Below are 25,913 nucleotides of genomic sequence, written 5' to 3' on the forward strand. Positions count from 1 at the left end.
TTTGCGTAACAGTGACACGGCTGGCTCCTAAGTGCTAGTGCCTCACAATAACTCAATGAGAAGTCACAGTGATGATCACGTTACAGACAATTTGTAGGATGAATGTGGTAATACGTGCAGTCACTAACCGCTGTCAGTACAGTCCCGTATTTCAAGGAAGTGCTGCAGGGGCGCACTGCACCGATAAATTCTGCACATTATAGGCTGTTCCGTGTTCGCCGCGCGCGCCCAGCCCACAGTCCTATACAAGCCGCGGGTCAACCGCGGGGTCATTCTATGTAATCAGCACTAACCATCTTATAATGACAAGGTAACACCAAGCCGGCAACAATGCGATGCAGCACGACCGGAGCGGATACACGTCAACACTCAACAACCTGTCATCCAGGAGCAATTTCGTCTGTACGTGTAAACCTGTGTGGTCAAGCAACCTTTGCAGGAACACGGTTCACACGTGTTCCCTGCCTGTCAAGGAGTCCCCTTTCTACCCTGAGCAATGCTGCTCAAAACTTATGCATGGACCCGCATCCGGAGCTACATGTGCACACACGCGCAGCCCCAGTTGTTTGTCAAGACCGACCTTGTCAACAAGCTTGACACGTCAGTCACGTCATTCTGAAGCCAAGCATTCTGCTGCGGGACACACGCGAGTCATGAGTCATGCAGTCTGCGGCCCCGGTTCACCTTCTGCAGGTGCGGAAATGTGGCGTGCGTACCGCTAAGCAGTGAGCGCCTTACGGTGCCCTCCCTGCCATGACCCTATGGACCTGACACCTCCACACTGTATCATACTACACAACTACATGATGCATACACACACACACACACACACACACACACACACACACACACACACACACACACACACACACACACACACACACACACACACACACACACACACACAAGTAACTCCGTCGCGTCATTGGGCGGGCTTTCGTTTCGTTTTTTAACACACAAGCTGGCCACTCAAAACGTCCGTCTCTGCAGCCTTTTTACAACGCTGCACACACCGTTGATTCTCATACCACCTGTCAAACCGCAAGCACAGCAGAACCCCCGCCGGCCCCGTCAACAGCACACTTCGCGTCCGCACATCACTGCCGCCTCCCCTTAACGCCATCCTACCCACCATCCACACCCTCAATCACGCACAACGCATAGCAAGGTTTTTCAAAAGTCCCGGTCGCCTTTGAAGCTCTTCTTGGACGGCATGCGCAGCGCTCGACTGGCCTGTTGCGCCAAGCCGCCGCGTGCCAGCCCCGGCAGTGACTGGTGGCTCGCGTGGTGCGAGTCAGCACGCGCTCCGCGGCTGGCGTTGCGCATCAGCTCCGCCGCGCGTGGCGGCGCGCCGCGCGCACCCATGAGCGCCGGCAGCGCGGGCAGCTTGTCGTCGGTGAGGCCGGGCAGCGAGATGGCGACGGACTTGGAGACGGAGCCGCCCGGGGCGGCCACGGATCCGCGCAAGTTGCCGCTGGAGGGCTGGCGCAGCTCGTGCGGGTGCAGCCGCACGCCGTGGCCCAGAGCCGGCAGCTGCTTCCACTCTGCCTGCGTTTTGGAAATACAGTAGCAAAATACGGCTAATTCCATAAGCATAGTGACACTGCGGCAAGAACCACACGCGCAACACATGCTCGGCGATTCCCCAAGCCGCCGCCGTGCATCCCAGCACTCCTCAACCCCTCAGCCCCAAGCTCCCCTCCTGCCCACCTGTGGCCCCAGCGGCCCCGGCTCTGAGATGGACGCCTTGCGCGACATGTGCGAGTTGAGCGAGCGCTGGCGGCCGGCCGGGATGCCGCTGCTGTTGTTGCTCTCCTTGCGGCTCACAAACGAGTTGCCGCTGCCCGAGCTGGCGTGGCTGCCGTGCTGCTGCAGCAGCGGGTGGTGGTGGTGATGCTGTTGCTGTTGTTGTTGCTGTTGCGCGGCCCTGTCGTGCGATTGGCGCACGGCACTGCTGTTCATGAGCGCGTTGTGCAGCGGGTTGGCCTTGGGGCCGTCCGTGCGCGAGCTCAGCAGCGGCGGCGGGGCTGCGTGCACCGGCGGCGGCGGAGCGCCCGCCGGCGCCGCGCCGGGCGCGCCCGGCTTGCCCGACAGCGGCATCAGGTGCCCTCCCGCTGGCCTGCGCATGCTGACAGCGCCGGGGCCTCCGCGCGCGCCTGGCGGCGGGTGGCCGGGCGGCACCACCATGGCCGCGCCGGGCTGCCTGTTCTTGAGGTTGGACCAGTCCCGCAGGTCGGTAGGCATCGAGGCCATGGAGCCCTTGCCCTGCTCGCTCTCCATCAGGCCCGCCAGCAGAGGCTTGGTGCGCGGGCCCTTGCTGGCACCGGCGGCGCCATGGGACGCGCCCCGCGTCTCCATTGCATCCAGGTTGTCTGGCAGGTCATCCAAGCCGTCTGAGGAGGCAGCGCTGAGCGCACGAGACAGCGCGCCCATGCTCTTGCCGCCCAGTGATTTGGCAGAGTCGTGCTGCACCGCCGAGCCCAGCGTCACCCGGGCCACCGCCGTCGCGACGGCGCCGCCGGCCGGCGCAGCTGACGCCGATGCGATGGAGGTCGAGCGGCTTAGCCCCAGTGACAGCGCGTCGTCGCCATCGTCGTCGGCATCGCCAGCGGCAGCGGCCGGCGCTTGCGGTGGTGCTGGTGCTGGCGCGGCCGCTACTTGGGTCTGGTCCGAGACAGGTGACACGTCGTCTTCGTCGCCCCCAGCCACCGCGTCCTCCGCCAGCAGCTTGTCCAGCTCGTCATCGCTGTCATTGCCGTCGCCCGCGCCCGCACCAGCCGGTGCTGATGACGATGCGGTCACAGCCGCAGCCTGTCGCAGCAGCTGCTCCGCCTGCGGCTGTAGCTTTGCCAGCAGCAACTCCAGTACGGCGGCTGCGGCCGCCGCCGAGCCGTCCGCGCCGCAGGCAGTGGCGAGGGCCGCCAAGGAGTGGGACAGCCGCTCCGGGGCCACTGCATTTGCGCCAGCCGCATCTACAGCAAAGGCGGCGTCTAGGGCGTCTGGTGCGATGGCGCCTAGCGAGCTGCCCGGCACGACCTCCGACGCCACCGCCTGGGCCAGAGCGTTGGCCAGGGCGGCGTACTGAGGCTGCTGCACGCCCTGTTGCCCGGTGGCGAGCGCGTCCGAAGTCCAGGAGCTCCACGCTTGGAGCTGGGCGGAAAGCGCCGAATCTGCTGCGTCGACCTGTAAGGGTAGGGGAATAGATGCGGCGGTGGTGAGGCAGGGATGGGTATGTGGCGTCGCCTTATTTGGACCCGGACCCGGCCCCGGCCCCTCGCCTTCCGCCGAGCTGCCGGGGGCAGGAAAACGGACAGTCGCGTGTGCTGCGAGCCCCACCTTGCAAACAGCATCCTGGGCGCCGTCGGTCCCCTCCGAACTGCGACAGAGAATCGGGGCACGCTTTTATGTGGGGAAGTCGCCGGGGCTCGGTAAATGTTCACATGCCCAACCCAGGCAGGTTCCCGAGTGAACACTGATAAGTAGATATCATGTGCAGCTCAATGTTTTTGCAGCCAGTGGTACCGCCCCTACCTTGCAGCGGACGCCAACGACGCAAGGCCATCGACGGCCACTTGCAGCAACCCTGACTCTCCCGGCAGCTGCTGTTGCGCTCTCTTGACTATCACATCTTTGATAGCAAATGCCATTCACGCTACCCTGGAGACTGGTCCTGGAAATGGAAGACCCACCGCCTGAGGTCTCCGCTAAGCTCAATATATTTTGTCAAGCGAATCACAATAAAACGTTCTGCTCGCTCGAGTTCGCTACTTGACTGCAGGAAAAGATGTCATTCGTCGTGCGTGTGGCAGAAGCATAAAATTAAAATTGGTTAGTTTGAATCATTGATTACAGTCTTAGGCAAATTTAAGGGGGCGGTGAGTGAGTCTCCACATGTCTCATCTGCACTTACTAGCGGCATCTGGCGATTACTTTCCGCGGCAGACAGGCTCCTATTTGGACAAGGTGCCATATCGTACGCTCGCTCTCTGCATCTGTAAAGTTCGCCACTGCTCCTCAGCCGTGTGGCAGACTTAACTCCATCGCGCCGGCCGGTCTCCCGCGCGACCATAAGACCTGCTTTTGTGTTTTAAGCAGCCTTCTATAAACCTCGTGCTACCTCCTTACTGGGCGCGCTCAGAGTCAGGCACACTAAGGAGGCAGACAGACACGGTTTGGGCGGCGAGGGCGGGAGCTCAGCACCAATAAGCGGTCAGAAGGATGGTGTTCTACTTCTACCCGCGCTGCCATGCGCCCAACACGGAAGATTTCATGATCTACATGGGGAAAGACAAGGTGGGTGGCGCTGTGGCGCTGCGAGGAACAGCACGCCGAGGCCGCAGGAGTGCCTGAACCGATACTGGTACCCGTCGCAGCCCTGACCGTACGGTACCGTACGCTGATAGGCATGTGTCGCGATGCGATGACGCCAGAACCGCCTTCCGTTGCTACTTTCGTGGTTAGCGGCTGGTTGGCTTTTCTTGCGGGGAGCCAACCGGCTCTGGACAAGCCGCCACCCGCCCGTTGAGCTTTGGAACTTGCAGCGGCGGCGCCTGGAAAACGGCTGCGCTAACGCGGAGGTGCTCCCTTAGATGAGCGATGGGTAGTAGTATGTTCATGCACCAGAGGTTGCACATGCGGAGATACCCCAGCTGATCTGCCCGGGTCGCACCAGTGCTGTCGGCCGCAGAGCACTGCACCCGCCTCCTCCTGTACGCCCCTCCGTCCCGTCAGGAGCACAACTCGCAACAGCACACAGCTTCCAGCTGGCGTTTGATGAGCGTTGTTTACAGAACAAACTATGCCGTGCTGTGCTGTGAATGCAGTATGAGAATGAGGACCTCATTGCTCACGGCCTACCATGTGATCTGTGGTGAGCGGGGGTCGGGGGTCGGGGGTCGGGGGTCGGGGCGCGAGCGGGCGGACAGTGTGGACGGCGCACGGCAGGACACGGCACAGGCGATGAACCCAATGGCATGACATGGGGGTTGCTTGACTAGGCATGGTCGCACTGGACTAACCCCTTACCGTCGCTGCTGGTTGGGTTAGCGGACTTGCGCCCAGCCCTCATTACCTACTATTTGTCGCATGTCGCCACCCTCTCCTCGCGCACGCGCGCAACCCGGGCCTCACCAAGTTCACAAACAACCCCTTTCCCCCGTGCTTGCTAACACACACGCACTACACACGAAACACACCGCCCGATGCCCAAAGGTTCCACGTGGACGACATGTCGTCAGCGCACGTGTACCTGCGGCTGCCGGACGGCTGCGACATGCGCGACATCCCGGCCGAGGCGCTGGAGGACTGCGCGCAGCTGGTCAAGCAGAACTCCATCCAGGGTGGGGCCATGGGCGATGGGGAGCGGCTGGGTGGGATGTGCGGCTGGGTATGGCAGAGGCGCGACCCGGCATCAGGCCGGCAGGGCCAGCGGGGGGAGTGGGGGCATGCACTGCAGTGTGACAGTGGTGAAACACAGGCGTCTAGCGTATGCGCTGGTCGGTTCGGGGCTGCAGGCCGGCACGGCGCCGTTGGGGGCCGGCACCAGCTTGCTTCGCGCACACAGCCCGAGCCTGGGCACTATTGCATACCATCGGCTGCCCCAGCGCTTCCCCACCCGCCTTCCCCCTCGCTCCAATGGCGTGAGTCTTCACCCTCTCCCCCGCCGCCGGTCCGCCGCAGGCTGCAAGACCAACAACGTGACCATTGTGTACACGCCCTGGAGCAATCTGAAGAAGACGGCGGGCATGGAGGTGGGGCAGGTGGGCTTCCACGACCCGGCGCTGGTGCTCAAGGTCAAGGTGGACCGCAAGAACAACGAGATCATCAACCGGCTGGAGAAGACGCGGCAGGAGCGCCACCCGGACCTGGCGGCAGAGAAGGAGGTGTACATGTCGCAGGTGGGGGCGGGAGCGGGCAGCCTCAGCGGCATGGCCTTGTGGTTATGCGCTGTAGGGCTCTGGGTGCATTGCTGTGGCTCTTCGGTCCAGTGGGTGGTATCGCCTGTCGCAATGCGCCCCTCCCTCGCGGCTCCCGCGTGGTCAAAACAACTCGCCCACCTAGCTATGGAGTCTGGGCCACGCGGCGTCTGTTCATTACCGCCAGGGCGGGACTGAGTCATACCTAGCACGCACGCACATACACGCGCATACACGCACACGCGTTGTTGCATCAAAGTTCTTGTTGGTTTTCCTTGTGTTCTTTAACACACACGCAAAAAACATACAAATGCCTTCAGGACGAGTACATGGTGAGCAACAAGGAGCTCAAGGACAAGTACGCATCAGTGGAGGAGATGGAGGACGACTTCATGTGAATGGGCGACAGGAGAGCAAGGAGAGCGATAGGAGAAAGGCTTGACGCAAATGGGTCTGGGCGCGAATGTCAATGACAGGGCTAGCAAGCGACATGGCAAGGAGAGAGATGTGCTCGGCATGCAAGAGTGGGAGGGCGGAGGCACGAGGTCTGCAAGGTGGCAAGGGGGCGGTGCCCATTCATGGGGCTTAATGTAAAGCGTTGCATGCTGGTTGCTGGTGGTGAGTGGGGTGAAGAGGTGCAGGGCTGGTCGTGGCAAGCTTGTGTGTGCGTCTCGTGCGGAGTGCTGGCAGGCCAGTGCTGCCTGTGCTACTGCCAACCGGTTGTGATGAGAGCGGGGGGTGAGCTGAGTAAGCTAGAGCACGCTAGAGTGCTTCCGGGGCTCAGCCCAGAAAGCGAGCAGGAAAACAAACAGCACATGAGATAAGGCATGACGAAGTGGCGAGGGTGCGTGCGGCATGCCAACCCTAGTCTAGTCCCTAAACAGGCTGCAGTAGCGGCACCGCAGCGTCTGCTTAAGGTGGGAAGACACGTGCGGAGCGATGTCGTGGTGGTTAGCGGCTTAGCGCGGTGATGGCCGGTGTGGGTGGCGGTGGTGGTCCGAGTGAGCCCAGGTTTACCCGGCTGCATTTTGTGATTTTGAGTCTGTGGGTTAAGGTGAGGCCCTGGCTAGATTCAGCCGAGCCGGCGAGGGCTTCGCCGCTGACAGCTGCAGCGACGGCACCCACCGCGGTGCAGAGCTTGGGGACTGACGGGTTGTCGGCTTTTGCAAACGTTTTGGTCATCCATGCGTCGTCGCGGGATGCATTGCGCTTACCGTAGCACCGGTGCATGTGCATCGATGTACGGATTCAGTGTACGAAGGGACGGGCGGACGCGGGTACGAGGTAGCGGCGGCGTGCGAACACGCAGGATTGCAGGAAGTGGCAGCCGCAGCACCCACTCACCCACTACGCAGCAGCTGCATGCGGCCGGACCGCCGGAGAGGGAAGGGAGCGCAGAGGGGGGAGGGATGATTTTATTTCAAGCCCAACTACCATAAAAAGATCCAGAACCAGAGCGCGCAGGAGGTTTGGCCTCGATCTTGGACGCCCTTGAGCTTTGTTGTTCTGGCCGGCGTTGGCCGTTGACCCTCGACCCTCGACTTGAGTACTATCGAGTCGATAATAGTCTAGGCGGGGGGGGTTATCGTTGAACCAACCCCGTAAGGAAACAGTGGGGGGGGACGCCACCCTGGGTCCTGCAGGCCGATTAAGACGCGGGCAATGGCGCAATGCTCTGACTCGCAGTTCAGGCCTGCTGGGGGGAGGGATGGCAGGGTCAGCCCAGGCGGCCTTGGGGCGGCCTCGGGCGCGGTGCAGGGCCTGGTGGCCTGGCAGGGCCATGGCGCCGTGTATGTTCCACAGACACCCCTGCGGTGTAAAGCCTAAGACCAGTTTCGTACTGGTAGCGAGATCGATTGTACAGGAGGGATGCAGGCCGTTATGCAGAATACGGACCCAGCCAGGTCAGCCGCGTTCCATTTGGGAGCCCATAGTGTGGCAGCCGCGCGCAGTCGGTGGCTGGTGCTGACGTCAGAGTTCTTCAAACGCCAGTCGAGTCCTCTTTTACGGACAAGGGCTTCACCCACGCCAACGACTACAAAGCGGCGGAGGACGGGGCGGGGCGGGGGACGGGGCGGGGGACGGGGCAGAGGAGGGCCGTCCGGGGGGTGGAGTGATTTTGTGTGTTTGGCACGAAGCGATTTGCGACCGGGGCAAGACTTTTGTGTCCCCGCTTGGAGCCATTAATAGATGCCTGCTGTATGTATCCATATTGGGCTGAAATGGCAAACCTCATTGGGAAATTCTGTGGCACAGCTGGGCTTCCTACAGGCACGGCCAACTCGTAAACTGGCGCCAGAGCACTCTATTTTTAATCACTCCCAGCAGTCTGCAGCTTAGCCCTGCCAACAAACGAGGCTACAGGCTGAGATTACCGAAAATACGTGGAAATTCGCTCGTCCCATATCAGGATTTTCGATTGACCTCAGCGCAGCTTCGTTTTCCTTCCCTTTCAAACACATAATATGGTATAGACATTTGAGTGTTATTGATTATAGCCAAAGGCAGGGAGGGAGGCGGCCCCTGCACGGAGCTGCGACCTGCGTATAAGCGGGCTTTGCGTATAAGATTTTCTCAAGCCATCCACCCACCACAACCCGGAGCAATTGGCGTCGTTTGCAGCATGAACTCACTGGTGCTAGCCCAGACTCGGCACAGTTACTTGCCAACGGCCAAACCCGAAAGCCCAAAGGCTTGTTCTCAGCTCACAACAGCAGAAGCGCCGAACGCGCCGAGGAAAATTAATTTTAAACCCTTATACGCCGGGCGCTATGCGCCTTGCGGCTCATGAAGGAGGCTAAAAGCCCCAAGTCCGGCCCCGCGGCGCTGCCCGCGCAGCAGCCGTCGTCGGCGGGGCCCTCTGCTGGACCCAGCCAGCAGGCTGACCAGGAATCTACGCCCAAGATCAAGGTGAGCGCTTCAGCAGCTGCTTGTGGGCGCACACAGCGCTTGTGGAGCGGCAGGAGGCGCGTCCGTTGGGCTGCAATCGTCGAGCCAGCTGGGGCCTTTCACACTAGGTCCGCGAGCCAGCGCCCGGAGCTTCAAGAAGATTTCCAGCTATTTGTATATTCGACTTGCTGATTCCCGTCGTCGGGGTGCGCTCCTGGGCCGGGCCCGCAAGCTCACAGTTCCATTTCCGGGCCGCTTGACCGCAGGCACGAAAGCCCTACATTATCACGAAGCAACGGGAGCGTTGGACGGATGAGGAGCATGCCCGATTCCTCGAGGCGCTAAAGCTCTATGGACGTGCCTGGCGGAAAATTGAAGGTAGCCTTTTATGCGTCACCGCCGGGGCGAGCAATACAGAGCAGTCAGGGAGGCTCGAAAGGGTTTGGTAGTAGTTATGACATATCGCGGCGTCGCGTCTAGGGCATTTGGGTGGTAACGGTCGGCGCGGGGGGGGCTCGGTGGCGGAGTGGCACTGTTACACGCTCGCCCCGCTCGTCCGCTCGCGCCTGCTGCGGTGCCCTGCAGAGCACGTCAGCACCAAGACTGCGGTACAAATCCGGAGTCATGCTCAGAAGTTTATCAACAAGCTAGAACGCAACAAGGACTCGGGGTCCACAAAGGATGGTAAGCAAATTGCGGACCGGAACTGCACGCCACTTCACCTGCTCTTGCCCACACACGAGTTGATCAGGCACACGTAGCGTTCCAGCAGCTCCTCACTTTCTCAAGCATGCTGCTGCCACTGCGGCTCCTGCTGCTACCACTGCAGGCGAGGGCATCAGGATCCCTCCGCCGCGGCCGAAGCGCAAGCCGTCCCGGCCGTACCCCCGCAAGGAGCCCATCCTAGCGGACCACAGCGGCAGCGGCGCCGGCGATGTGAGCGGAATCAACGTGAGCGGCATGAATGTCAGCGGCATCAATGGTGCCGCTGCTACAGCCACTGGCACTGCCACCGGCACTGCCACTGCTACTGCCAGTCAGGGCACTGGCCTGGCGCAGCAACAGCAGCAGCAGCAGTCCAAGCTGTCGCTGCCCGTGCCGCCGCGCTCATCAGCCATGCCGCTACAGCCGCCCACGGCGGCGCTGCAGCAGCTGCAGCTACAGCTTCCACTCGGCCTGGGCCAACCGCAGCCGCCGGCCCTGGCGCCGGCAGTAGCAGCCGCCGCGGCGGCTGCAGCCGTGGTCAAGCAGCAGCAGCACCAACAGCAACAGCACCACTTGCTGCTGGAGCGGTCACTGCCGTCCTCACAATACTCGGAGGTGTCGGAGGCGACCGTGGCGGCTGTAGCCGCTGCGGCGTCGGCGGCGGCCGCTGCCGCGGCGGCAGCTGTGGTGGCTGCGGCTGGGCAGCAGGTGCAGGCGCACCTGCAGGCGCACCCGCCGCAGGGCTTCCCGTTCTTTGGGTTGCCCCCGTCGCTGCTGGCGCAGATCACACTGCAGAACCCCGCCCTCGAGGTGAGGCCGGCGCATTCGGTCTTTCGGGGGTCAGGGGAAGATCGTGAGGGGAGATGGGGAAGGAGTACGGTAATGCCCAAGGCAAAGTGGTTGCAACAGTCATGGGGATGCATGTTGCGAAGGCATGGCCGCGGTTGTGCCCTGTTGTTGGTTCCTTCTGACACGCTCCCCCACGCCACGCGCAGACCATGTCCTGGGCTGGAGGCGCCACGGGCGGCACCGGCGGAACCAGCGGCACTAGCGTGCCAACGCACGCGCAGCCGCACGCTAACGGCAGCGCGGCCGCTGGCGGCCTCAGTGCCGGCGGCACTGGCATCGGCGTTGGCGCCAACGGCGGTGCGGGCAGCTTGGCTGCTGGCGCCACCGGTAGCACCACTGGCGCCGCCGGGCGGCCCAACTGGGACCTGGGCACGCTGTTGTGGCCCGCGCCCGCCAGCTACGACCGCCACCACCACCTGCACCACCACCACCATCACCACCACCACCACAGCGCCGAGCGCGGCCACCCCGGGGTGAGCCCCTCCCCATGTCCCCAACCCAATCGCCCCCCTGCTGCCCCCTTGCCCCCTGCCCGGGCCCCCCAACCTGTGCGCAGAGCGTGCCTTGCGCTGTACCCTGCTTCACCCCCACCCACACACAAACGCACACCATCCCCACCCACCCTCCTGCCCTCGTCCTAACCTCCCGCTACCCCTGCTCCTGCCCTTCCTCAGACGCTCGCCGAGGCCACCGCCACAACCAACGACGCCGAGAACCCTTCTGCTATGCTGGGCGAGGACCTCATGGGTCGCCTGGGCCAGATGATGGGCGTCGCCGGCGGTCAGGAGTCGCGCGGCAGCGACGGCAACTCGGTTGTGACGGAGCGCGAGGGAGAGCAGGGCGGCGGCGGCGGCGGCGGCGCGGTTGCGGGCGACGACGGCCCCGAGGCAGAAGAGACGGGGCAGGACGCGTGCGCGGAGGATGCGGGCCAGGGCGCGCAGAGCAACCTCACCGACGACGGCCAGGTGCGTGCCGGCATGCGTGTGTGTGGGGGGGTGGGGGTGGGTGGGTGGGTGGGAGTGTGTGTATATATATATATGTGTGTGCGCGCGCACCCCGTGTGTGGGCGCTACGCACTCGGTCTGTCCTCTCCTAACAAGCGCCTTGTACGGCAGCCCCATTGCCATGGCCGCTGCTGCTCTGCTGCCTTCGCAAGGACGCCGCGTCTCACTCCTCTCTCCTGCCGCCGCCCGTGTGCCCTCGCTGTGTGTTGCGTTCGTGCCCTCCCTCGCAGTGGGCAAAGCTGGGCCCCGGCGCCGAGCTGGAGCAGCAGCTGGCGGCGGGCGGCGCCATGGCCACTTCCAAGTACTGGCACATGCTAGGTGAGCGACCAGAGAGAGAGATGCCAGGTGCTGGGTGGGGTCTCATCGCGCTGTGTGTGTGTGTGTGTGTGTGTGTGCGTGTGTGTGCGTGTGTGTGTGTGTGTATGTGCGTGTGTGTGTGTATGTGTTAACCCCCGCACATGCGAGGTAGCGAGGTGTGCGGGATCAGCCCAGCCCAGCGGTCTAGCGTGATTGTGGTTAGGCCGGGACAGAGGCGAGGGATGCGGCGGATTCCGGATTTGCCTTGCAGTCCTATGCATGCGCCATACGCCCGGGCACATCTTCCGCGAATCGCTTGACACCCTACTCACTAACTCTGGGCGGGGTGAATACCGTGCTGCGTCAAGGCTACATGCTCACGCGACAGCTTCACAGCTGCGGCACGCTCCATTCCGAAAGCCCGCCAGCAGCTTCGCGCACCCGGCTTGCCCTGCGTGAAAACCCACAGAGTGTGTACGTATGTGTGTGTTGCGTGTGTTGGCGTGCGTGCTTCACGTGTGCGCAAATTATTTACTCATATGCTGGTCCGGGCATCTTGTGCATCTCCCTGCACCCTAAGATACCAAGCCCGCTGACATGCGCCCACGCCCCCTCGCCTTTGTGCCCTGCCTCCCTCGACTGGCGAAGGCGCGGCAGCTGGCCACCCGCCCCGCGACGGCCACGGTGGCGTTGGCCTGGGACCCATCACACACAAGTCCCACAGCCACGGCGGCACGCGCACCACCGGCAGCGGCGGCGGCGTGCGCGCCAAGGCCGGTGCCGGCGCCAAGGCGCACGCACACAAGGAGGCGCGGGACCAGCACAAGAAGGTAGGCAAGGTCATCTGCCTGCCCTCCCACCTGGGGCGCAGTCGCATCGCACATTTGCGACTGCGGCAAAGCACCCTGTCTCCGGCTTGCACCTCGCACCCTCGCTCCTCGCTCTGCCTCCTCTCACCACCTCCTTGCCCCTCCTTGCCTTCTAACCTCTGCCCCGCAACAGAGCTCTGCCCGCGACGCCTCCCCGCGGCGCTACAGCGACGTGTCCGGCCACGTGCGCGGCGGCCACCACCACCGCGACCGCGACCTGCTGGCCCACCCGCACAGCTCCCACCACCACGTGCCGCCGTCGCCCTCCATCCAGGAGCACGCGGGAGGCCTGAAGCGCGACGCCGGCGGCCGACACGTGGCCAGCAGCGACGACACCAACGGCAGCGACAGCCAGCAGCCGCCCAACACCGAGACCCGGTGAGTGCACATCTTCAACTGGGTTTGGGGTTTTGTGTGCGGTGTATGAATGCCTTGTGCGTGTTTGTGTACGCGGTCAGACGACGCCCTTCTGACTTTGGCTGCTCCTGTGTTGTGTAATCTGTGCGTCGGACCTGCAGGGAGGCGCAAGGCTCCAACCCAACCAACCACAACAACGGAAATGGGAACGGCAGCTCCGGAAACGGGTCGGCCGGCAATGGCAACGGCAGCGGCAGCCAAGGCAACGGCTCCCAGGCAAGTGCAATAACTTACTCTTGCCGCGCCGGCGTCGCGTTGTGACCTCGGTTACTACAATGTCGCGCAGGCGTCTCGTCGTGTCTTAAGCTGCTTTCACCTGCCCTGCTTTGGTAAAATTGCTAAGCGTGCCGTGTCTGATTATGTGTCCACAAACATTTTACCAACCCTGCAGGGCAATGGAAACAACGGCAGCTCTGGTAACGGCCACAGCGGTGGTAACGGCCACAGTGGTGGCAACGGCCACAGTGGTGGCAACGGCCACAGCGGGGGCAACGGCCACAGCGGAGGTAGTGGGGGAGCCGGTGGCAGCGGCGGAAACGGCAACGGCCACAGCATCAAGGACTCCAACAACCCCACCGGCAACGGCAACGGCAATGGCTACAGCAGTGGTGAGCGCACATTATCAACAGCTTCCTCACTTACACATGACGTGCATACGGTTTGCATCAGCTTTCCTCTCTTGCACCATGCACCGTCGTCCTCACCCTTGCTTCCTTCTTTCCTGCCCTCCGTGTAGCCAACGGCACGAGCCACCACCACCACCTGCACCCGCACCAACACCTGCACGGGCTGCAGCGCATGCCGGCATACGACGCTGGTCGCTACCCCTCCCACCACGAGACTCAGGACCGCGAGGGTAACGGCGCCTCTGGCATTGGCGTCCGCCCGCCGTCGGGATCCGACGAGGACGACAACAACGGCCTCAACGGTCTCAACGGTTCCGGCGGCGCAGGCGGCGGCGCCGCCGCCGGCGACGCCGCCGGCGGTTCCGGCAGTGGTGGCGCGGGCGCCGAGGTCGGCGCTAGCGCTGCGCCTGACGGCAGCCGCAGCGCCGGCGGTAGCGGCCCCAGTGCCAGCGGCAAGGCCGGCGGCATCAAGGGCGCCGGCGTCAGCGGCAGTGACGGCAGCGGCGGCGCCGGCGGCAAGGCTGCCAAAGGCGGTAGCGGCGACGGCCGCAGCGGCAGCCTGGGCAGCGGCGCCGCTGGCTTCCGCCGCCCGGCCGAGGGAACCCTCGCGTTGGGCCTCCTTGCGACTGCGCCCGACCGGCCGGTCGGCCAGATCGCTGGCTCAGCCTTCTCCGTCCCCGCACCCTCCATCACGCGTGGCGGCAACGGCAACACCGGTGCCAGCGGCAACGTCGCCAATGCAGCTGCTGCTGCTGGCACAGGCGGCAGCAACGACGGCGCCGGCGCCACGCACGGCGGCAGCGGCAGTGGCGGCAACGGCGGAGCCGGCGGTAGCAGCGGCGGCTCCGTCGCTGGCGCCGCTGCTGTGGCGGCGGTGCTGGAGGTCAGCCAGGTGCAGGCGCTGCTTGCGCAGCTGCATGCGCAGGCCTCGCTGGTGCCCTACCATGCGGCACCGGGCGCGGGCCTGGCGCCCAGCTTCGCGCAGCAGGCGATGCACACGGCGACGGCGGGCGCTCAACCCTTCTTCGCCACCGCCTCCGCCGCGGCCAGCGCCATCCAGCAAGGCCTACTCGGTGCGGCTCACCAGCAACAGCAGCAGCAGACGCTGGTGGCCACTGCGGCCGCTGCAGCGGCTATAGCAGGTTCCGGCTCCGCCGCCGCCGCGTCCGCCGCTGCGTCCGCTGCCGCCGCGGCCGCAGTTGCGTCGGCGGCGGGCTCTGGCAGCGCAGCCTCATCCATGTCACAGCTGCTGACGCTGGCCAAGTCGGCGCGCAGGGATGCCCGTGTCCCCGTGGAGGCGTTCGACGTCGCGGCCGCTGTGGCCGCGATGGCGGCCGCTGCCGGCAGCGGTGACCTCGACGCCACCAACGCGGCGGAGCTGGCGCAGCTGCAGCAGGTGGCGGCTGCGGCGGCGGAGCCGCGCGTCAGTGCGGCCGCCGCCGCTGACCTGCTGCCCCCTCGCGGCGGCCGGGGCGGCTCGGGCTCCAACACCGTGCCACCGCTGCCGCTAGCTGCGCCTGAGTCACTTCTGGCGCTGGCCGCGGCTGCGCAGCAGGAGTCCGAACAGCAGCAGCAGCTGCTGCAACAGCAGCAGCAGGCGGCGCTGCCAAGCAGGAAATCAGTGAGCAGCGCTGCCGCCTCCGCCCTGCCCCGCAGGGCCGGCAGCTTCACCGCCGCCGGCGCGTCGCTGGTGTCCTCTCGCGGCGCCTCGCCGGCGCGTGCGGGTGCCGCCAGCCCCTCCGACCTAGCGTCGGCGGCGGCGGCCGCCGTGCCGTCGGACCGGCGCCGCCGTGCGGTGCTGCTGGTCGACAGCTCTGCAAACAAGGCACTGGCTGCCGCCGCCGTGGTGGCGGTTGGAGACGTCGAGATGGCCACCGTGGCTACGTCGATGTCGGCGCTGGGCGCCGGCAGCTCGGCAGCCGCCGCCGCCGTCGCGTTGTCGGACGTGCCGTCTGGCTCCACGACTGTGGAGGCACTGCGCAATGCGGTGGTGCTTGGCCTGGATCCGGTCCGCGCGCCGCCGCTGTACGCCGGCGACGGCTCACCGCCGCCGCCGCCCGCGCTGCCGCTGCCGGTGCCGGTGCTGCCGCGCTCCGTGCCTACGCGCGTCTTGTCGGTCTCGGCAGCGGAGCTGCCGCCACCGCCGCCGCTGCCTCAGGCCAAGGCCGCCGCGGCTGCGCGCCCCGATGCCAAGAGGACCAGCAGCGTGGCTTTGGGCGACGGCGACGGCGCGGCGGCCGGCACTGCTGACCCGCCGCCCAGACTCCCGCCTCGCAAGCGCCACCACCAGCTGTAAGGCCACTGCCCGTTGACTGCTGGCTTGCAGCAGAAGCTGTGTTGCCGGGTGCGGGGCTGGGGGCGATGGTGGCGGCAGCAGTGCCGCATGTGATGCGTTGCGGTGCCACTGCGCTGATTGATGTGCTGCAAAGTATGTGTCGATGCAGCCTGCCTTGGGGCGGGTTTGTTTGGTATTGATGGCTGCGCCGCTAGGCGCGGTGAGAGGTTGTTGCGTGGTGTGTGTGTGTGTGTGTGTGTGAGCGAGACCGATTGTTTTGCTGTGATGCCATGATGTCATGGCTGTGTGATCTGTGTTGAGGTGACGCCGAAGACCGGCGCCTCACCACGGCAGGCCCCGTGTATTGAAGGCGGGGCCGGTGGTGATAGTGGCGAGGGCGAGGCTGATATGCGGGTGCCCGAGGCTCATCCACATGCGGGGGAGCTCGTGCTGGGGCGCTGCGTCGGCTGAGCCGGCTGCGTGGGTGCACGGCAGGTGACGGTGGCGACACGTCCAGGTCCAATATGAGGGGTTTGCTCTTGCGTGCTGGGAGTTGCAGTGCGCGCTCACGGCACGCGAGCGCAACAAGCCCCGAGAGGGCAATTGGGACGCGCCACCGAGGAGGTTGGGCACAGGGAAGGCCATGCACGGTCTTGCCAGCGTTGGCATGAAGGCAGGATAGAGGGGTGAGCGCGCGAGAGGAGCGGTGGCGGCGATGACGCACGCGTCGTCATTTTGAGGTCTGGTGTGAGATCTAAGAGTTAGGCAGGACACGGCTGCTTTTTGGACACAGCCCTGTCTGACGCCGCCTGAGCGCTCCGAGGGGGGACAGATCCGAACGCGGCCAGTGTTGCAGTCAACCAAATGAGAGTCACGAAACTGCAACCCGTATCACTGTACAGATGCCACTTGGGGCATTGGCAGGCATACAAGGTAGCCGTTGTGCTTGCATGCCTGGGTGGCGGCGGTTCAAAGCCAGTTCCGGTGTCTGTCAAATCTAATATGTTGATTTACGCGTACGTGTACTTTGCTGCTGGAGACTGTGAGAGCTGATTGCGCCCGAGCGGGCTGCGGCCCAGTGGTGGTTACATGTGCAAGGCAGATAAGTACGGTATTGCACTGTGCAGGGTGAACGCATGTACTCGACTCGCTCAGGACAGGGAGAGATCTGGGGGGCAATGATGCTGGAGCATACATGTCCGCGGCCTTTTCCTTTTCATCTTCTCCTGGTGTCGGGTCCTGTTTTAAAGGAAGGGAGTCACGGCGGATGCATGCGCGGCAATCAACACATAAGAGACGCGTCGCCGGCTCACGGCGGGAATGCGGTGCGATCGAGCCACTGGGGGTTTTGAGATTGCGATGAAGCTTGTGAGGCTTGTTTCGAATGCACACCCGAATGCACACCATACGGGGGAGATGATAGGTAGGGACAGGGCATCCCGGTGTTCGGTGCGGACATTGCAGAGAGGCACACTGATACAGAAATGGACGTTGTATCATGGTTGGAAAGGCAGAGCGGAGGAAGCGTGGCGAGCGGGCAAGGTGGGCAGCAAGCGTGCAGGGGCGGGCGGCGAAGGCGAGAGGCCCGGTAGGCCCGCAGAGAGGAGCGCTTCACTGAAATGAGTGACCCCCCAAGCTGTCAACAGGTTGGGCAAGTCGCGCGCGGTGCTAGGTGAGGTTTGCGTGGCTCAGGGTGAGAGTCTGCTGTGGTTGCTGCAACGGCGCATGCACATAGAACATGCATCTCGCGGTCAGTATAGGACGCTTAAGCAGTCCATGCCCATGCCGATTTCGCACTTGTAACGTGGCGAGAGATCCCCTTATACCCGCACTTCTAAAGTGTCGCCCAGAGCGGAAGCTTTGTACACATAATCTATCCACCCTTATTCACACACCCCTGCACACCCACTCCCATCCACACGCCATGCATAGATTGCGTCACGGGGTGTTTAGCTCCCAGACGTCATCGCGCGGAACATTTGCCCCATTTGTGATACTCTGTGCAAGGGCAGGTCCGCAGGTGCAGGTCGGGGGAAGGTACAGGATGGGGCCCAGGCAGATCGGGGCAGTGGCAGGCAGGTACGGGGCAGTTTTGGAGCAGGCAAGGAACAACTGCAAACCTTCCGCGTGTTCCCGCGTTTTCGCAGGATGTCGGCACTTCCATGTTCCATACAAACCGTTGCATGAATGGCTACCCCCCCTTGTTTGGTTTAGTTTGGCCCCTTGTGCTGGTGCCGTGTGAGATTCGCCCCGCGCGACGCTGCGCGGCGCATTCACGCCAGCCGCATGCTCATTGCAGCGTCGACGCATCCTTTGATCAAGCGAATCGCGACACCAACGCGGCAGCCCACATCCGCGTCATCACCGCCTGCCGCGGCCGGCGGCGCTCACGCGCCCGATTATGGCGGTGGAGGCGCACGGCAGGGCGGTGGCGGTGACGGCGGTGAGGCTGCCGGTGATGCGGGCGGCGGGGGAGGTGGAAGAGGGCGCAGGCGCGCGCCTGGGGGCTGGGGCAGCGCTGCGAGCGGCGGCAGCAAAGTGGCAGCAGGTGCTACCGCCAGCGCCGCGGCTGCAGTTGCTGTGCAGCAGGGCGGCAGGTGGTGGTGGTGGTGGTGGTGGTGGTGGAGGAGGCCATAGCGAAATCGGGCGGCCACTCTCGAACTTCGGCTTCATTTGACCAGGGGAGGCCGCTTCGGCAGCCGATAGCCCCCATACACCCTGCCACCAGCCCGCCACCAAGTGTCTAAACGCACAGGCGGTCCCGTGACTGGATGGTGGCCGCTCATTGCGGATGGGGCGCGGCGCCTGGACGAGGAGATGACCGTGAGGACCCTGGTGAAACCCCTACCAGGAGAAGATGAAAAGGCCGCGGACATGTTGAACGTGTGCCCCCGGTTGACAGGACGGTGACTGTCCTTGACGAGGGTGGGCTGTGGCATTGGGTGACATTGGTGCCCCTCGCTCGCGAAATGTCCCTTCATGCCGACCGGGGCCATCCAATGATCCAATGTTACAACTCCGCACTCCCGTCGTGCCCGCACCGGGGTTGGACAGGGCCCAGAACGGAGGCCCAGTATGTTGCGCGCGCGTGCATCGCGACTTGCACCATCGGACGCCGCTGTCAGCGTGTACCAAACCCAGGTACGTGTGTCGTTGCCCAGCACGTCAGTCCAAGCGTCAAAGCACGCAATGTAGCCCATGGGCGGTCGTGGTCAGGTCTTGCACCAAAGCCACGCGTCCCCGCCCCTTAGACCCACTACAGGGCGCCTCTCTCCTTCTGTCCTTCATCTCTGCGATTCCCAGCATTCCAATAACTACGGCCCACTACAGCGCTTGCCGCGGCGCTCCCCCTCTGGTACGGCCACTGCAGCAGCCGCTGCCGCCGCCACCACCTGGCCGCGTGCTGGCATGTGCCAGCCTACAACCAGACCCGCTGCCTCCCGCGCTCGCACCTCCCGCAGAAATCCCTGACGGGCCAGGCTACAGCTCGTCGTCACCAAGAACCGACACGTCCGGCTCCGGCTGCTGAATGGCCCAAGACAACTGCTGCGGCGTCACATCGATCTCGTCCCTGTCAGCACGACACACAGGACACAGTCAGTCACCCTTGGGCTGGTTGCAAGCGGCTGCAAGCAAGGCCACCTCCAGTGCCCGTATGCATGGCACGGATGCTCTCCCACGCAATGCGGAGTGCGCCCCCCAAATGCTCACGCAGCTTGCGTCCGGCATGGCACGGACTTGGCCCCGCCGCACTCACCCGTCCGCCGTGACCACGCGCAGCACGCCGTCCGGGAAGGCGATCTCCTTGCCCCGGCCCGGGTGGTGCGCCTCCACCTGCCCGCTGGGGAAGTAGAACACCTCCACACCTCCCTCGCCGCCGTACGTGCTGTGCCACGTGCCCACCTCCGAGTAAAAGTAGTGCACCACCGGTGCCGCCGCCGCCGCCCCGGTGGCGGCGGCGGCGGCGGGGCATAGGGCGGCGGCGGCGGCGGGCGGCAGGTGCGGGCTGGTCCACTTGATGTCGCCGTTCGTGAAGTACACGCGCGTGCTGCCATCAGCCGCCGCGACCTGCGCAGCGCAGCCGGGAGGGGTCGTTGTTTATGAGGTCGTGGTTGCGATTGTTGGGATGGGGAGACGGTGAAAGTTTAACGGAGGAAGAGCAGGAGCTCGGAGAGGCGCGCCAGATGGCTGCAGCTGGCAAGGCGCTTTCGGAGATGCGTACAACGGCACCCAGCTTAACCCACGCCAGCCCACCGAGCGCGACCCCCAGCCCTAGCAACCGCTGCCCCGCACGCACGCATGCACCCCGCCCACACGCTCACCTTGCGGGTGCCATTGGCGAACATCACCAGCCGCGCTCCCGAGCTGTACACGCGCTCCAGCTTGCCATCGCCATGACGCACCTCCCGCACCAGCACGCCCGCCACGCCGCTGCCGCTTACGCCGGCACCGCCCGCCGCCACGTCCCGCACACCGGTGGCGCCGGCCGCGGCCCTGCCGCCGCCCCCTCCATGAAGCTGCTGGTGCGCCACCGCGCCCGCCACCGCCGCCGCGCCCGCCGCCGAGTTCTCCATAAGCCGGGATCCCGGCCCGCCACCCACTGCCGCAGGCACAGCCCCTCCGCGGCTCCCCTCCGGCCCGCCGCCCAGTCCGCCGTCCTGCCACCCCATGGGCAGGCCTAGGCCTGCTGCTCCTGCTCTTGGCCCATGTCCATTTCCGCCGGCGCCCTGCCGTGATGCTGCCGGGCGTGTTTGAGGCCCAGCAGCAGCGTAATGCGCGGCCGCACTGCCAGCGGTGGCCTCCCAGCCGCCGCGGTCTGCAGCGCCCGCTGCCGCCGTCGCCGCGGCGGCTGCTGCCGCCGTCGCCCCGACCTGCCGCTCTCGGCGCAGCGCCGCCAGCGTCTGGCTGACGCCATTCAGCTCAGACATGGAGTCGCCGCCTTCCAGCCCGCAGCCAGCATCAACAGGCGCCTGCTGCTGCTGTTGCGTGTATTGCTGTTGTTGCTGGTGCTGCTGTTGCGCGTGTTGCTGCTGCGTAGGCCTGCCGCCGGGGCCCTGCAGACCGTGCGCAGGCGGATGCACCGGCCCTGCAGCTGCGCCCGCGCCTGCAGCCCCACGTTGCTGCTGCTGCTGCTGCTGTTGCTGCGGCTGCAGCGGCGCGCCACTGCTGACCCGCATTCCTCCAGCCGCCGGTCCGGCCCGCACAGAGCCATCGCCGGCTGCGGCCTGCAAGCCGTGCGGGCCGGGCCCGGCGGGCCCCCGGCCGCCTGCAGCCACCTGCTGGTGCTGCGGCTGGCGCCCACCCGGCCCCGGCGCCTGCCCACTCGCTGCGCCCTCATTGCCCGGCCCCAGTCGCTGCGCCTGGCTGCCCGCCCGTGCTGTCTGACCCACCCCAGCCCCCGCCGTGCCTGGGCGCCTGCCGCTCTGCCCCGGCCCCGGCCCCGCACCAGCCGCCGCCGCCGCTGCTGCTGCCTGCCGCGCCGCTCCCGCCTGCGCCCCGGGCCCCACGCCTGGCTGTGTGTGCAGGGGCTGTGTAGCAACGCTGCCCGGCGGCAGACCCATGCGGGCCATGAAGTCCTGGTGCTGCCGCCACGCCAGCGCCGCCAGCTCTTCCGAGCCCAGACCCTCCACGGCCTCCTCCTCCTCGGCCTGTGGGTCGTACTCGCCATCGCCCACCAGCTCCTGCGAGGCACAGGTGATGATACTGTTAGCTTAAATTACGACAGCGGCCGCGTTACCAACATGGCGCCGCCGCTTCAGTTTGCAGCTATCTGCAAGTTTGATGCAACGCCTGTCGGCCATGCTCGTGATACGGGCCGCTGCAGGGCCGCTTTCACAACACATAGCGGCGGCACACCCACCCACCTGGTCGTCAAATGCCGCGTGGCCGCGCTGCTGCTGCTGGCCCCGGCCGCCCACTGCCGCTCTTGCCGCTGCATGGCCGCGTGGGCCGGGGGGCCCCGGTGCCGCCTGCTGCTGATGCTGGCCGCCGTACGCGCCCGCCTGACCCTGCTGATGCAAGCCGTACATCCCACCGCCGTCGTCGTCATCGTAGAACTCCTCCTGTGCCTCCTGGCCCTGGTCCCCGCCCTGGTCGTGCCCGTAGCCGTCTTGACCCTGCCCGCCCTGGCCCCACACGGCACTGCCGTGCCCTGGCCGCGGCCGCTGCACCGGCTGCCGCTGCCCCCCGTTGCCCGGCAGCCGGCCGTAGCTGTGTGCGGCGCCGCCCGTGCCATATCCCTCTGCCGCCACCGCCTCGGCGGCTGCAAAAGCCAGCTCGTCCTCATCGTCTGCAGCCACGTAATCGAGCTCAGCTTCCTCGTCGTCGTCATGGCCATAGTAGTCATTGCTTGTGCCGTCAGCGAAGTCGAGATCGGGCGACAAGGAGGCTGAGGCGGCGCCTGCGCTCTTCCACAGCAGCCCGCCCTCACGCTCCACCCGCCACGCCGGCTGCTGCTGCGCTTGCTGCTGCTGTTGCTGCGCTTGCTGCTGTTGCTGTTGCTGCTGTTGCTGTTGCTGCGGGTAGGCGCGTGCGGTGCCCGGCCCGGCGTGAGATCGCTCGGAGGCCTGTTGGCTGGGTGGCTGTTGTTGGACTTGCCGGAGCCGCCCACCTGGTGCGTTGGCGCCGGCATCGCGAGCCGCATTGGCAGTGGCGCCGGCGGTCCCGGGCCGCCGAGCGGCACCCACGTTGCTGCCGCTCCTGCCCCCGCCTACGTACTGGCTGGCCTCAGTGGCTGCGTACCGGTAGCCCTCGTCTGCCTCGTGCGCGCCGCTGCCGCTGCAGGGCGGCGGCGCAGCCGCCGCATCCTCCAGCGGCGGCAGGAACGGCAGCGGCTCCGTTTGCGTCGCCGACGCCCGGCAGGGCCGTGCCGCAGGCGCCGGCTTCGCCGCCTGCCCCGCCTTCCCGCCTTTCCCCCCTGCGCCTGCGCCCGCTGCCGTTGCGCTGCCCGGCCAGCCGCGCTCCAGCTGCTGCGCCTCGTGCCAGCGCACCTCCTCCCGCAGCTCGTGGTTGCGCTCCTGCAGCTCCACCAGCTGCCGCCGCAGACGCTCCACCGTCAGCTTGTGGCGGGCCTCACGCGCACGGCCCTCGCGCCGCTCCGCCTCCAGAGCTGCCTCCGCAGCTGTTAGCAAAATATAAGGCAACAAACAGTCAAACAGGGTGTGAGGCAGCGGTCACCGCAACTCAATGCGCTGCCTTCTTAGCACCCGCTGTGCGGCAATCACCATGAAAGGCAGCACTTGATGAAGTAATGCTCAGTCACGGCACGCCCGCCTGTGCTACCCAGCCTCTATCTGCTCCACTGCACCTGTGGCCGTGGCCGCGATCGGAACCCTCCCTCTCCCGCCGCCCTCCCACTCCCACCCTCCCGCCCTGTCGCTCCCGCCGCCCAACCACTCCCACCCTCCATGGCGCTGCGCTCCTTCTTGTTGGGCAGCTTGAGCAGCGCCTTGCTCTGCTTCTCAAGCACACGCCGGTCGCGCCGCAGCCGGCCCTCCTCCGCCTCGCGGTGCGCCTCCCAGCGCGCCTGCTCTTCGGCCTGCGGCACGCCACACGAGAACCACAACTCAACTCGGGGGCACCCCAGCCCGCGCAGCTCAAGACCGGACGGGATGGCAACGGCCCACGTCTGCTGGTGGTGCGTGACAATTCCTGACCAGCCCGCCTCCCAGCTCCCAGCTCCCTTGCCCTTTTTTCCCTTTCCTTCCCTTCCTTTCCTTCCCTGCCCTTCCCTTCCCCAGCCCTGCGGCCTCACCCGTGTCTTCTCCCAGGCGTTGCGCTCCTGCTCCAGCCTGTTGGCCGCCTTCTCCAGCTCCGTGCGCAGCCGCACCAGCGCCGCCCGCTCAGACGCTACCGACGTCAGCTGCTCCTCCAGCGCCTGGCAGGGAGGACAGCGACGAGGCAGGCGGCAAGGGCGAAAAAGCAAGGTAAAAGATGCGGTGCGGCTGTGCGGCCGTCGGCCTCGGATGCCAAAGACGGGCCCGAGCACGGCAACGGTACGTGCGACTGCCAACGATGTAGAACCTGTCCAACCTATGCAACGCCTGCTGGAACAAGCCCCCTGCGCACCTGGGCCCGCTCCACTTCCGCCGGCGACGGTCCGGCCGGCTCAGCCGCCTTGCCCTTGGCACCCGCTGCCGCCTTGGCACCCGCCTGCCGGGCGTTTGCACCGGGCTGCGGCCGCTGCTGCTGCTGCTGCTGCTTGAACAGCGCCCGGACGAAGGGCTGGTCCATACCGCCCTGGTCATCTCGCTGGTGCGGGTGGCCGCTGGCGCCTGCCTGCGCCCCCTGAGTCACAAGCTCGGGCTCGTCGTCTTCGTGCTCCGGCGCGCCGTCCCACGCCTCGTGGTCATCGCCTGTGGCAGCCCCAAGGGGCGGCGCCGCCCAGGGGTCGTCCAGACGTTGCTGCGGCGGGTTGTTCCGCGGCGGCGGCTGGCTGTAGGCGCCGCCTGCTGCGGCGGCGCCCCGGTCACCCCTGGCGTTGGCCGCCCCGCCCCGGGCGCCTGCCCCTATAGCCCCACCCAAGAAGCTGCTGCTGTCATTCCAGGCGTCGGCATCATCAAAGCCACCGCCGGCAGCCTGGGCGCCAGAAGCGCCCACGCCCGCGGCCTGCTGACCGCTAGGGCCCCTGGGACCAGCAGCTGGGCCGTTGCTCCCTCCGAAGCCGCCAGTGCCGGCGCCCCGGCTGGGCTCCGCCCGCCCGAAAGCTCCCACGCCAGCACCCGGCGAGCCAACACCAATGAAGGCGGAGTGCTGTGCCCCCAAGCCCAAATCGCCGCCGGTCTCGCCATCATCGCCGTCATCGTCAAAGCCGCTGCTGTCGGCCCCAAGCTCATCCGCGTGTCGGCTCACAGGTCTTCCTGTCTGGCCGCCATAGCGGTCGTGCTGCTGCTGGGGCTGGCTCGCACCGCCGCTATGAGACGCGCCTGGCCCTCCCCGCCCCAGCAGAACCGCCCCGCCGGCACCGCTGGCGTGCCGCGGCGCTGGCGGCGGCATGGGCGGGCGCGTGTGCTGCTGCTGGTGCAGCGCTGCGTAGGAGCGCGAGGTTGAGAGCAGGCCCGAAGCCGGCCCAGCCTGTATACGGTAATTCACGGGGAGAGAGGACAACTCAAAGCTAGGCAACACCGACAGGCCGTACCATCGTACCCTGCAAGTCAGTCCTGGCTGCCCCCACACTCCGCGCACTCACCCGCTGGGCCTGGTCACCCGGCTCCACCCTCTGCTGTTGCTGCTGCTGCTGTTGCTGCAAGTCTTGTTGCTGTGGCTGCTGCTGCCTGGCCCGGCCCGCCCCCACCACGTCGGCTTTGATCTGCGTCTCCAGCGCCCTGAACTCCTCCAGCTCAAGGTCCTCCTCCGCCTGCTGCGTGGCCCAGGCCGCCCGCACGGAGCTGCGCATGAAGCGGCTGCCAACGGGTATCGCGCCGCTGGACCTCAGGCCTGCAAGGAGTAAGGAAAGCAAAGCGACATTGTCAGGTGGTGACCAAGTTGGCAGGCTGGATGAGACTTGCGCCTGCTCCAGTCCAGAGTCACCCTGGTGCCCTGATGTGAGGCCCTACAAGCCGACCCACCTGTGTGCTCCGTCCCGCCGTGCGCGAAGCCCTCCATATGTTGCTGTTGTTGATAGCCCGGCCATGCCTTGTCCTCGGCCGGCGAGTGGGTGACTGGCGCCGGGCGCCCAGCCTGGTCGACTCGGCCGGGCACGTCGCTGCACTCAGCAGCAAGCCCCTCGCCACTGAAGCCCGCATCCCCACCAGCAGAGCTTCGCCCTGACCCAGAAGCTCCTGGGGTGGTTGGCTTCCTGTATTTCGACGCGAACACGCGCTTCTCCACACCCTCGCCCCGACGAAGGAATGGACGCGGCGCTTTGGCCGGCCCAGCGTCCCCGGCGCCATCCATAGCTACTGTGAGGCTAAGGACTCATGATGAACAGGATAGCGCAGTTATAAAATGGTTACTTGAAGGCGAAAAGACCCGGCGAATGTTGACAGCTGACACAGAAATTACAGCGTTTTGCAGTGAATGAGATTTCTACTACGATATCAACAAACCCACTCCGTTGTTTGCTACGC

General features: G+C 65.6%; 4 protein-coding genes across 4 annotated transcripts; 2 read left to right on the forward strand and 2 right to left on the reverse strand.

Moving 5' to 3' along the window:
* Position 1: 1 nt before the first annotated feature.
* Positions 2-3,850, reverse strand: CHLRE_06g275250v5 (uncharacterized protein). The gene is made up of 4 exons (XM_043063001.1): positions 3,532-3,850; positions 3,337-3,376; positions 1,711-3,183; positions 2-1,548 (listed from the first exon to the last, which is right to left on the reverse strand). Exons 1-4 carry the CDS (start codon positions 3,645-3,647, stop codon positions 1,174-1,176), a joined length of 2,004 nt encoding a protein of 667 aa, XP_042923707.1. The 5' UTR covers positions 3,648-3,850; the 3' UTR covers positions 2-1,173.
* A 117-nt stretch (positions 3,851-3,967) lies between these two features.
* On the forward strand, positions 3,968-7,747 carry CHLRE_06g275300v5 (uncharacterized protein). Its single transcript, XM_001696396.2, has 5 exons — positions 3,968-4,293; positions 4,824-4,870; positions 5,212-5,339; positions 5,680-5,897; positions 6,236-7,747. Exons 1-5 carry the CDS (start codon positions 4,219-4,221, stop codon positions 6,311-6,313), a joined length of 546 nt encoding a protein of 181 aa, XP_001696448.1. The 5' UTR covers positions 3,968-4,218; the 3' UTR covers positions 6,314-7,747.
* Positions 7,748-8,237: 490 nt separating this feature from the next.
* CHLRE_06g275350v5 (uncharacterized protein) lies at positions 8,238-17,661 on the forward strand. The gene is made up of 12 exons (XM_043063002.1): positions 8,238-8,825; positions 9,071-9,182; positions 9,390-9,488; positions 9,634-10,319; positions 10,505-10,831; positions 11,033-11,323; positions 11,593-11,680; positions 12,308-12,489; positions 12,662-12,906; positions 13,047-13,161; positions 13,337-13,553; positions 13,682-17,661. The coding sequence occupies exons 1-12, from the start codon at positions 8,703-8,705 to the stop codon at positions 15,865-15,867; spliced, it is 4,671 nt and encodes a 1,556-aa protein (XP_042923708.1). The 5' UTR covers positions 8,238-8,702; the 3' UTR covers positions 15,868-17,661.
* A 1,183-nt stretch (positions 17,662-18,844) lies between these two features.
* On the reverse strand, positions 18,845-25,867 carry CHLRE_06g275400v5 (uncharacterized protein). The gene is made up of 9 exons (XM_043063003.1): positions 25,413-25,867; positions 25,034-25,281; positions 23,914-24,918; positions 23,600-23,722; positions 23,248-23,383; positions 21,711-22,966; positions 20,169-21,527; positions 19,604-19,914; positions 18,845-19,417 (listed from the first exon to the last, which is right to left on the reverse strand). The coding sequence occupies exons 1-9, from the start codon at positions 25,738-25,740 to the stop codon at positions 19,327-19,329; spliced, it is 4,857 nt and encodes a 1,618-aa protein (XP_042923709.1). The 5' UTR covers positions 25,741-25,867; the 3' UTR covers positions 18,845-19,326.
* Between the last annotated feature and the right edge of the window lie 46 nt (positions 25,868-25,913).

This window comes from Chlamydomonas reinhardtii, chromosome 6 (assembly GCF_000002595.2).
Source record: "Chlamydomonas reinhardtii strain CC-503 cw92 mt+ chromosome 6, whole genome shotgun sequence".
In the NCBI taxonomy this organism is placed as follows: Eukaryota; Viridiplantae; Chlorophyta; class Chlorophyceae; order Chlamydomonadales; family Chlamydomonadaceae; genus Chlamydomonas; species Chlamydomonas reinhardtii.

Bases quoted from the DNA above. Each gene is read 5' to 3' on its own strand.
- CHLRE_06g275250v5 (XM_043063001.1), bottom strand. From the start codon at position 3,647: ATGGCATTTGCTATCAAAGATGTGATAGTCAAGAGAGCGCAACAGCAG. The intron at 3,377-3,531 runs GTAGGGGCGGTA...TCTCTGTCGCAG, and splicing joins TCGTTGGCGTCCGCTGCAAG to TTCGGAGGGGACCGACGGCG. The intron at 1,549-1,710 runs GTGGGCAGGAGG...TCCAAAACGCAG, and splicing joins CGGGGCCGCTGGGGCCACAG to GCAGAGTGGAAGCAGCTGCC.
- CHLRE_06g275350v5 (XM_043063002.1), top strand. From the start codon at position 8,703: ATGAAGGAGGCTAAAAGCCCCAAGTCCGGCCCCGCGGCGCTGCCCGCG. The intron at 9,183-9,389 runs GTAGCCTTTTAT...GGTGCCCTGCAG, and splicing joins TGCCTGGCGGAAAATTGAAG to AGCACGTCAGCACCAAGACT. The intron at 13,554-13,681 runs GTGAGCGCACAT...CCCTCCGTGTAG, and splicing joins CGGCAATGGCTACAGCAGTG to CCAACGGCACGAGCCACCAC.
- CHLRE_06g275400v5 (XM_043063003.1), bottom strand. From the start codon at position 25,740: ATGGATGGCGCCGGGGACGCTGGGCCGGCCAAAGCGCCGCGTCCATTC. The intron at 24,919-25,033 runs GTGAGTGCGCGG...TACCGTATACAG, and splicing joins CGGGTGACCAGGCCCAGCGG to GCTGGGCCGGCTTCGGGCCT. The intron at 23,723-23,913 runs GTGCGCAGGGGG...CCTCCCTGCCAG, and splicing joins CGGAAGTGGAGCGGGCCCAG to GCGCTGGAGGAGCAGCTGAC.
- CHLRE_06g275300v5 (XM_001696396.2), top strand. From the start codon at position 4,219: ATGGTGTTCTACTTCTACCCGCGCTGCCATGCGCCCAACACGGAAGAT. The intron at 5,340-5,679 runs GTGGGGCCATGG...GGTCCGCCGCAG, and splicing joins CAAGCAGAACTCCATCCAGG to GCTGCAAGACCAACAACGTG. The intron at 5,898-6,235 runs GTGGGGGCGGGA...AAATGCCTTCAG, and splicing joins AGGAGGTGTACATGTCGCAG to GACGAGTACATGGTGAGCAA.